Here is a 10,892-nt window from a genome sequence, read left to right as displayed (position 1 = left end):
CACTTTACTCTTTTAAGTTTTACCGTCTAAACCAAAACATAAACCGTTAACGAACCATCCATGTTTTTGTTTGGTTTTGACAAATAGAAAAGGAAAGAAATAAAGTAACCGGTAACCTGTAACAAACAGTAAAGGTTAAAATCGTGAGTTTGGGAAGAAAACAAAAACTAACGAATTATAACTTTATAATAATAATAATAATAATAATAATAATAATAATAATAATAATAATAACAATTTGTAGTAAGTAAGGTGAGACATGCACCCACGCTACTGCCTTGTAATGACATATATATTCTTAACTTATCGTTACATAACAACACATACACATGGCAATCACATCCATAACTACTACTGCTGCCCATGCCTACTTATATTAACTTATAAGCAGTCATAATTCATTCATATCTTGCTGCTTGCTTATTTAACTAATTTGAATTGTATCCATCGGATTTAACGCCTTCGTAATTCAATACACGATCGATTATCATGATGTTGACAAAACCTAGGGCTTCATTTCAATTACAACACCGCTTTTCAACTTCTATGCTCTTCGATGATACTCAGATTCAGGTTATTACTTATTACTCTCATGAATATGAATATGTGTGTGTGTGTGTGTGTGTGTGTTGCTTAAAATGCACGAATTTAGTAGTTCGTTATTTATTTATTGGACAGAATGAATGCATATAGTATTTATGGTGTTTAGGTAGCTAGTTAGTTTGGATACTTGTTAATACTTTTATAAGCCTATAATTAGTATCATCTTTTGGCCAAATTCATTTTAGGTCAAATTCATTGTTGTTCAACTAACTATGGACTGGCGGTCGGGTAGGGACTAGCGATTGATCGGGATTATTAGTTGGATTGGAAATTTTTATATATAATTTTCATTTTTTTATTTATTCACACACACACACATTTTTATGTGTAATTTATATATATACATATATATATGTGTGTGTGTGTGTGTGTCATGAGGGGGGTGGAAATTGGCAGGAATTAAGGCCAGGGTTAAGGTCCAATTAGGTCCGACTAGGCGACTACTGATTTTCTGGCCGATTACCGAAAAAATTAATTAGTCATCGGCTGACTAGCGATTAATCGTTGACTAGTTGCGACTTTTACAACAGTGGGCAAATTTGTGGAGTTTGTTACACAGAAGAAACTATTGTATACAATTGGTAATGGTGGTACGAAGTATTAAAGTAGAGCTTTTAAAAGTTTTTAAAATTTGTTGTGAGTTTATCACAAAATATAGAAATTTTGTGTTCCCTGTTACAAAAAATTTGTTGAATTAGTGTGGTAATTATTATTATTATTATTATTATTTCTGTTACTTGACCTTTTGAGCAGTTGAAGGAGATATTTGGTTGATTTCTTACAATGTTTTGTAATGATGACAGTTTAAAGAGAGTGTTGCACAATTTGCACAAGAGCATATCGCTCCTCACGCATCAAAAGTAGACGAAATGAATAATTTTCCAAAGGTTTTAACTTCTGAAATATCTATTATCAGTTTTTACATATATCTTTTACAGCTAAATATATATACCAATTTCCAAAAACTGATTCTATATCTTTTTTGTGGATGATCTAGGAAGTTAACTTATGGAAATTAATGGGAGATTTTAATCTTCATGGCATCACAGCTCCAGGTAGAGACGTAGAGTTGCAGCCTCCACTGTCAATTTCTTGTTAATTTTCAAATTTAGACCATAATATTAATATTATTTTTGTAGAGGAATATGGAGGGCTAGGGCTCGGTTATGTATATCACTGTTTAGCTATGGAAGAGATTAGCCGTGCATCGGGATCGGTTGGTTTATCTTTTGGTGCACATTCTAACCTCTGCATTAATCAGTTGGTAATACTGAATAGCTAATTAAATATATGTTGTTTTGAATATTTGATACGTCACGTGTTTAGCAAGTTTAAATATAATGAGTTTGTTGATGCTGCAGGTGCTGCACAGAAGGAAAAATACTTGCCTAAGGTTTCATACTTTTATTAATAAATCTTCTATTTTTTTTTATGTATGTATGAAATTTTACGGCTTCGGTTTTAATTTCTTTTATTTGTATAGCTAATCAGTGGGGACCATGTGGGAGCTCTTGCAATGAGTGAACCTAATGGTATTTTCTGATTTAAGTAATTTTGGTTGTTTTTGGATTATATTGGAGATTTATTTTGAGTTAATTATTGTTTTTTATATTATCAGCTGGTTCAGATGTTGTTGGTATGAAATGCAAAGCTGATCGTGTAGATGGTGGTTATGTTCTTAATGGGAACAAGATGTGGTGCACCAATGGGCCTGTTGCTCAAACACTGGTAATTACTTAATTAAATATTAATATGTTCATCGTTTATTTGTATTCTCTTTGTTAACATATTATTTTCTTGGGTAAAATCAGGTGGTTTATGCTAAAACGGATATTGCTGCTCGATCGAAAGGGATAACCGCGTTTATTATTGAGAAAGGGATGCCCGGGTACATATTTTGTCAATCTTGATGACTATATTGGGAAAAAAGTAGGCCTGTAAATGAACCGAACGTGTTCGTTCATTTTAGTTTAACCGAACAAACGATCGAACAGTTAAACAAATGGGGTTTTCTTGTTCATTTGTTAAGATGATGAACGTATTCGTGTTCGTTTATGTCCGTTCGTTAACAATATAACTGAATGAACATAACCTGGGCTAAACCAATTAAAAGTATGTGAACAACATTGCGTTGGGCCTAAAAAAAATTAAATACGTACTAACGAATGTAAACAAACGTAAACATACCTTCATGAACTTAAATGGACAAACAAGACATGTGCTCGTTTATTAATTACACAAACATAGACGAACTTCCCGTCACACAGTTCACAAAAGGCTCATTGAACGTTCGGATCATTCACAGACCTAGAAATAAGTACTAAAATAGTTTTTGTATGCCCAAATTAAATCAATGTTTGTATCTGTCTCTGTAATGCAGGTTCAGTACTGCCCAAAAGTTAGACAAACTTGGAATGAGAGGAAGTGACACGTAAGTTCACATTAGAGTTAATTAAATAATCCTAGTCTGTTATTAATAAAAAATAAAGAACACCATTTGATTATCTAATTGTTACAAATCTCAGGTGCGAGCTCGTTTTTGAAAACTGCTTCGTCCCTAATGAGAATGTTCTTGGCGAAGTGGGAAAAGGTACCATCATAATAACAATAAATTTATATCTGATATATATAAATTTAAGTATGAATGATATATAACTATAAGTTACAAATTCAGGAGTTTACGTGATGATGTCGGGTTTAGATTTAGAAAGACTTGTACTGTCAGCTGGACCAATCGGGATCATGCAAGCATGTCTTGATGTTGCTCTTCCTTATATCCGTCAAAGAGAACAATTCGGTCGCCCCATTGGCGAGTTTCAACTTATGGAGGTTAGTTATTAGTAACATGTTAAATATGATTACAAACTAAACAATATTCTTCCGTAATTAAAAACAAATTATATGAAACAGGGTAAAATTGCCGATATGTATACATCTTTGCAGTCTTCAAGGTAAACCGTGACTCAGTAACACGTTTATTATGTCCGTGTTTAACGTTTATTAACAGTTATATCAATATTTTTACAGATCGTATATGTATTCTGTTGCAAGACAATGTGACAATGGAATACTTGTTCCAAAGGTGCGTTTTTGTTCCAACTTAATCAACGTGTCACGTGCTTTATAATTTGTACGTCGTGCACTGACAATCGTACCATTCGGTTACAGGATTGTGCTGGAGTTATACTCAGCTGGACCAATCGGGATCATGCAAGCATGTCTTGATGTTGCTCTTCCTTATATCCGTCAAAGAGAACAATTCGGTCGCCCCATTGGCGAGTTTCAACTTATGGAGGTTAGTTATTAGTAACATGTTAAATATGATTACAAACTAAACAATATTCTTCCGTAATTAAAAACAAATTATATGAAACAGGGTAAAATTGCCGATATGTATACATCTTTGCAGTCTTCAAGGTAAACCGTGACTCAGTAACACGTTTATTATGTCCGTGTTTAACGTTTATTAACAGTTATATCAATATTTTTACAGATCGTATATGTATTCTGTTGCAAGACAATGTGACAATGGAATACTTGTTCCAAAGGTGCGTTTTTGTTCCAACTTAATCAACGTGTCACGTGCTTTATAATTTGTACGTCGTGCACTGACAATCGTACCATTCGGTTACAGGATTGTGCTGGAGTTATACTCTTTGCTGCTGAAAGAGCCACCCAAGTTGCTCTGCAGGTTAAAACCGAAATTTCCAATTTTAAATCATAATTTTATTATTTACTCCAATTGGTTTTATATTTAAATTATATAACTTTTGCAGGCGATTCAATGCTTAGGTGGCAATGGGTATGTGAACGAGTACCCGACTGGTCGGTTGCTACGCGATGCGAAATTATACGAGATCGGTGCTGGAACAAGTGAGATTAGAAGAATGATTATTGGGCGTGAACTCTTCAATGAGAAATAATAAAATGATTAAAACTGAAAGCCCTTTTAAATTATAATTGACATACCTCAAGAATGTAATCAGTCACTCAAGATGCATGGTTGACTTTGCAATGAGTGTTGCTTTGAAATGAGGTGGTAAATTACTTGCATTGACTGTTTCTTCATGAAGTATATTCATGTTTACAAAATTTTAGACATAAAAAATGCCGCATTATAAAATTTTGGACATAAACTCGTGTCGGCCCGAAACACGAATCGGACCCGTTTCGATCCGAAATGTGTCTCGGCCCGAAATCTGTCCTGGCCTAAAACCCAATCTGAACCAAACCCATTCCGATCTGAAACTCGTTCTATGCCGTAGGACGTCTCGTGCGGAAACCAGTGCCGGCCCAAAACCCATTGCAGTCCAAAACCTATCAGTTTCTTTAAGACACTAAAACACATCGATCCATTTCATTAAAGTTGTCAACCCGCTTTGACCTGAAAATAACATGAATTTCAAATCCGTTCCGATCCAAAACCTGTCATGTTTCTTTAAGACACAACACATCGATCAATTTCTTTTAAGTTGTCGACAGTGGCCCAAAAATAACAAGATGGAATTTTGGTTGACCCGTGACCCTTTTAGTTGAAATATCTTACACAAATAAACCCAAACTAACCCAATTGGAAGGCATTTGATTCTCAAATTGTGATGGGTTACCTCCAAAAAGCCAGCTACGAAGTATTAGATTGTAAGTGATGAGCAAGGGCGTTCACGTTTCGACTTAAAACTATGAAACAGTCAAAACCGGTCATTGATCTGGTTTCACTATCGGTTTTTTAAAAGGTTCTTTATTAGTACTTCAATGTTACAAAAATATAAAAAAGTCAAGTTAACCAAAGTTTATTACAATCAAAACTATTTTTTTTATTATTCAGCTAATGATGATCACACAATGTTACAAACATACATGATACAACCATGCATCTTTGCAACAACATTCAAGAGTCCACCGGATGTTGTCACTCGTCATTGTTGTTTTAAGAGTTCACGGCCAATAATCATTCTTCGAATCTCACTAGTTCCAGCACCAATCTCGTACATTTTAGCATCACGAAGCAGTCGACCAGTTGGGTAGTCATTCACATACCCGTTGCCACCCAAGCATTGAATAGCCTTAAAAAATAAAAATTAGTTTAAAAATTGTTATGTACGAGTGCGAAAATTGAATTTGTTGGACCTGCAAAGCAACTTGTGTGGCTCTTTCAGCTGCGAAAAGTATAACAGAAGCAGAATCCTAAAATAGATACAATTCTTGATTAATATACAATTCAAGACAAAAAAAAAAAAAAAAGCTTAAAATTACGCGTACCTTTGGATCAATTTTCCCATTGTCACAATCTCTAGCAACAGAATATAAAAATGCTCTATATACATATAAAACGATTAACCAACCGATCAATAAACATAACCACAGCCAAGTGTTAATTACATTCCGAACGAATAAATATAGAATGTTTTAAGTTACCTGGAAGACTGCAAAGAAGCATACATATCTGCAATCTTACCCTATTTTCACACAATATATATGAATGATCAGTACATAAATTAAAAATAAGAATGTTAATATCAATTTTCTTTAATTCGTTTTTAACAAGAAAAGTTTTAATTAATTATGAAACCTGCATAAGTTGAAACTCCCCAATTGGGCGACCGAATTGTTCTCTTTGGCGGATATAAGGAAGAACAACATCAAGACATGCCTGCATGATGCCAATAGGTCCGGCTGATAATACAGTTCGTTCTATATCTAGACCCGACATCATGATATAAACTCCTGCAATACATATAATTAACTTTTAATACCAAATGTAATATTAATACTAAACCATTCATATATAATAACTAGAGAGAAATATTATTGTCAAATGTTACCTTTTCCTTCTTCACCAAGAACATTCTCGCTAGGAACGAAACAATTTTCAAAAACAAGTTCACATCTGGGATTCATAAATTGTTAGATGGTATCATCATATTTTTTTAACACCTAAAATGCTTTATATTTTAAAAAATATATATATTTCAAATATAGTAAAGTCACATAATTTCTTGTCAATTTATATAATTAATACAATGGTTTTCATCAAATTTAAAGGTAAACCGAGCGAGCGGGCATACTTACGTGGCACTTCCACGCATTCCAAGTTTATCCAGTCTCTGAGAAGCGATAAACCTATACATATATCGATCTAAAAACTTTTGCTTTCATATTAATTTGCATATAAAAAAGAACAAATCTGTTAAACATATATGTACCCGGGTGATCCTTTCTCAACGATAAATGCTGTTATCCCTTTCGAGCCAGCAGCCGCATTTGTTTTTGCGTAAACCACCTGATGATCATAAATAATATTAATCAGTGTAGCTGAAAGTTACTAATAATTATGAATTTTTAACATAATGATTATTTCATTACAATGGTATCAGCAATCATCCCATTGGTGCTCCACATCTTGGTTCCGTTTAAAACATAACCGCCATCGACACGATCAGCTTTGGTTCTCATGCTAACAGCATCCGACCCGGCTGCAGGAAGTAATTTATTAGTATAAATTTTTAAAAAAATAAAAAAAACTACAAAAGTTATTTAAATATAAAAAGTTGATGTAATTACATAAACTAAACATTGTGAACAAAAAAAATTCCTTTTTTACCCTTTCAGTCATTTTTAAACTTTTATAATTATGATATTTTGAAATAAAAATCTAGTAACAAGTTATTAATAAATTACCATTTGGCTCACTGATGGAAAGAGCTCCTACATGCTCCCCACTGATTAGCTTTAATAAAATAAAAATGATTATTAAAAAATTAAAATCAAATTTCTGCATATATAGTTCATTAAAATATTTTAATTAACCAATATTATTTTTTATAGTTAGTAGAACCTTTGGCAAATATTTTGCCTTTTGGGCAGCATTTGCATGCCTCACCTACAAGAACAAGTTTAATGATCAGCGTATATGAGTTATTCGACTATAGTTATAAAGTTTAAGCCTTTAAGGTACGTATAATTAACCAGTTGATTAAGGCAGACGTTAGAATGGACACCGAAAGACACCCCAACTGCTGCCGATGCACGACTGATCTCCTCCATTGCCATACATTGATACAAGTAACCAACGTTTAGTCCTCCATATTCAACTGTAAAAAAAAATCACACGTTGACTAGTGAATCCCAAAATCACATGATCATAACTAACATTTTACGTTTTCGTCACAAAGAGCTCGGATATTTGTTTTGGGTTTGTCTGATGGAGACTTTTCCTGTGTCGTCCATTTTTTTATTATCCCTATATGACCATACTTAACTGTAGAGTTCTTCTTTCTAGAACCAATGCGTCCAAAGTGTGTTGATGACATTTGAGGTGGGACATCGGTCAAGTGTGTCTTTTGTTATGCTAAACAATGTGGGATTCGCTTAATGTGTCACCAATGGTATTATATAGAAATCCTCATTTAAAAGTGTTCGGCGGGGTAGTACAATGATGGGTAGCCTCTTGGGAAGTCCTCACTCGGATTACCAAAAATAAATCCGTGAGCTTGTAGTTGGCAAAATATACAATATTGATTGAAATTAGCGGTCGAGTATTACAGGATATATGATAAAAGGTTTAATGTATTCAATATCCCTTTACAAAAAGTTTATTGTGTCATGTTAGTTAGTTGTATTTCAGAAAGGTTTAAGAACTCAGGGTTGGAAGTTGTACACATGGAATACTCACAAAAGATTTAGTTGTTTGACAATAATTAAAAGAAATTATATTCTTCTTCTTCTTCTTCAAATGTTGATGGATGTTCTATGAGTCAAAATTGAGCTCCAATCTCTCAACACTACATAAACTAATAGCATTTAAGGCATTTATGTGGAAAAACTGAAAAAGTTTGGTATGGTTCCAAACTACCCATTAATTTATTTGAAGCAAGTAAATGAACCTTATCTATTAGACTACACATAATCTACACCAACCTCTCAAGAGGAGCATCACCACTCCACTCTTAATAGCATTGACATTAACATTGGAGCACTGACAACCCACCCCCCCCCCCCAAAAAAAAAAAAAAAAAAAAAAACTAAAAGGTTGCACATAGCCGGATTTTGAATCCAGTATCAAACCTTGGTTCAAGGGAATCAAGGCTTCAATCACATCACACCTGACCACTACATAAAAATATTTTTTAAGGCAAACTACCCATTAGTTAAGGTATTTGTTTTTTGTTTTCCTTTTTCAGTTTATTATTATTATTATTATCTTTTGTTTTTTTTTTCTTCATGATGTTAAAGATTACTGCCATGTTTTTTTTTTGGAAGGAAATAACCCAAGTTTCATTTAATGAGAGAAAGCAAAAGAAAATAAAAAAATGTGTGTCCCGAGTTTCATTAATAAGGGGAAAAAAAGAAAAGGAAGAGGAGGAAAAATAGTAAAGGGTAAAATAAATGAATTTGTTTCCTTCTAAATTTAAAGGAAATAAAGGAAAGAACATGGAGAGATAAAAAAGAGGAGGAAAGGAAAGCATTTCTTTCGTTAAATGCACTCAGGAACACAACATTAATGTTGGGATTTTATATAGTAGTCTTGGTGTTAATTTCAAAGTAAATGACACAATGGCATGTTCGTATGTTGATAGATGTTATACAGTACTCAAGGTTATGTTCGTGTCGACCTATGAGTATCTGTCATATTCAGGTTCAACCCACCAACTATTAACACGAATCATTCAGTTGTCCTAGTTGGAAAGCTTTGATTCAACATCCGGGTTACTTTCTTTACAAGCTTTTACGATTTGAGCATTAACGAAATACAATACTTTTTCATAATAATAATAGTGTAGGAGCATCTACATGCTCCTATCGTTGGCTCGTGCGTGTCATCAGGTTAAGCCCAAGAGAGGATCTCGTGGAGAATTGCGACGGAGTATCAAGCCGTGCGGATATGGACGTTGGTGGCAAGGGCTAGGCAAGGTCATTAGTGGAGTAAAATATTTTATAATCTTTTTCTTGTAAATATGTAAAATTTAATTTTGCTTACATTTTAATAATAAATGACTTTTTACCCACCTGGAGCAGTAAGTCCATGAAGATTAAAGTCTCCCATTAATTTCCATAAGTTCACATCCTGTACCATGAAATACACAGTCATTCTTTTTTGTAATGAATATTTTAAGACAAAAGTTAAAACAATAATGAATTTGTCTTGAAACCTTCGGGAAAGTATCTGTTCGGTCTATGTTTTCTGCGTGAGGAGCTATATGCTCTTGCGCAAATTGTGCAACGCTTTCTTTAAACTGTTATCAGATATTGGAACAAATCGTGATAAACTAACCGTAAATCAAGACCTAAAGCAAATTATAGAATTGAAGTACTTTTGATAGAAAGAGGGGGGAAAAATTACTCAGAATCCTAGCATGTTGGGGGGGCATAATTACATGTTTTTTTATAGAATTTTCAAATTGCCCACAATCACATATATTAGAGTAAAAAGAATGATCTTTCAGGCATAAATATTATTAGCTTGATCCGAATATTATATTTGTTCTAGATTATATGAAGTGTGAAGTTGAAATACAAGATCTATAATGTTTGGAATCAGTTAACCAAAAAAAATGGTGTCATATCACTACCACGTAGGTAGCTGGGCATTACGAAGAAGGGTCAGTTAACCGTATGCTTGTATTAGTTCGCTTGATCAAATAACGGAATATGGGTTTATATGCTTTATTTGGTTGTAATGATGCTTGGCGCCCCCACCATAGTGATATGGAGATGGGTGGCAGCCAAAACACTTTGTCTCGGTAGATTATAATAGAAAACCTGTATTTGGGTATCATCAAACAACATTGAAGTTGAAAAGAGCGTGTTGTGATGTCGAGAGAAAACTTTTGCTGCTGATGACGATGCAGGCACTCTTGATCTCAGGAATCTCAGCAACATCTTGGAACACAAAGTATAACAAATTTACCGGTTTAAATAAAAATAGGTGTCATGCCTGTAGGATTTATTTGACTTCAATAAAAATAGGTGTCATGCCTGTAGGATTTATTTGACTTCAATAAAAATAGGTGTCATGCCTGTAGGATTTATTTGACTTCAATATATCTAGCTATAAATTATTTACTGTTATCTTTAATGTTGTATACTTATAATGTGGTCTACTCACTCGTAGAGTGGCACTTTTTCAAGTTCGGGTGGGATTGTTTATTAAATGTTATAATGTGGGACTTATATGTTACATGTATTAATTTCACAATGCATAAATTAGCTTGAGCCGAGCTTTGGCTCGTCTAAGGTACCACATGAGCTCAAGCCAAGCTTTGGCTCGTTAAAGGTGCTACACGAGCTCA

At 33.7% G+C, this 10,892-nt stretch overlaps 3 protein-coding genes across 3 annotated transcripts; 2 read left to right on the top strand and 1 right to left on the bottom strand.

Moving 5' to 3' along the window:
• The first annotated feature begins 489 nt into the window (after positions 1-489).
• LOC143537241 (isovaleryl-CoA dehydrogenase, mitochondrial-like) lies at positions 490-3,730 on the top strand. The gene is made up of 13 exons (XM_077031052.1): positions 490-573; positions 1,407-1,490; positions 1,601-1,658; positions 1,743-1,880; positions 1,965-1,996; positions 2,087-2,135; positions 2,222-2,331; positions 2,415-2,491; positions 2,984-3,034; positions 3,129-3,193; positions 3,278-3,432; positions 3,514-3,554; positions 3,631-3,730. Exons 1-13 carry the CDS (start codon positions 490-492, stop codon positions 3,728-3,730), a joined length of 1,044 nt encoding a protein of 347 aa, XP_076887167.1.
• Positions 3,731-3,796: 66 nt separating this feature from the next.
• Positions 3,797-4,877, top strand: LOC143537224 (isovaleryl-CoA dehydrogenase, mitochondrial-like). Its single transcript, XM_077031041.1, has 5 exons — positions 3,797-3,898; positions 3,980-4,020; positions 4,097-4,151; positions 4,238-4,294; positions 4,380-4,877. The coding sequence occupies exons 1-5, from the start codon at positions 3,812-3,814 to the stop codon at positions 4,524-4,526; spliced, it is 387 nt and encodes a 128-aa protein (XP_076887156.1). The 5' UTR covers positions 3,797-3,811; the 3' UTR covers positions 4,527-4,877.
• A 403-nt stretch (positions 4,878-5,280) lies between these two features.
• On the bottom strand, positions 5,281-10,482 carry LOC143537203 (2-methylacyl-CoA dehydrogenase, mitochondrial-like). The gene is made up of 15 exons (XM_077031026.1): positions 10,363-10,482; positions 9,753-9,836; positions 9,610-9,667; positions 7,570-7,694; positions 7,439-7,483; positions 7,282-7,330; positions 6,967-7,076; positions 6,807-6,883; positions 6,673-6,723; positions 6,426-6,490; positions 6,173-6,327; positions 6,019-6,059; positions 5,863-5,917; positions 5,731-5,787; positions 5,281-5,666 (listed from the first exon to the last, which is right to left on the bottom strand). Exons 1-15 carry the CDS (start codon positions 10,480-10,482, stop codon positions 5,520-5,522), a joined length of 1,239 nt encoding a protein of 412 aa, XP_076887141.1. The 3' UTR covers positions 5,281-5,519.
• Between the last annotated feature and the right edge of the window lie 410 nt (positions 10,483-10,892).

This window comes from Bidens hawaiensis, unplaced genomic scaffold (genome assembly GCF_021521415.1).
Source record: "Bidens hawaiensis isolate Kalapana, Puna unplaced genomic scaffold, B.hawaiensis_p1.1 tig00011151_1, whole genome shotgun sequence".
NCBI classification, from domain to species: domain Eukaryota; kingdom Viridiplantae; phylum Streptophyta; class Magnoliopsida; order Asterales; family Asteraceae; genus Bidens; species Bidens hawaiensis.
This window is presented reverse-complemented; position numbering and strand designations above follow the sequence as displayed.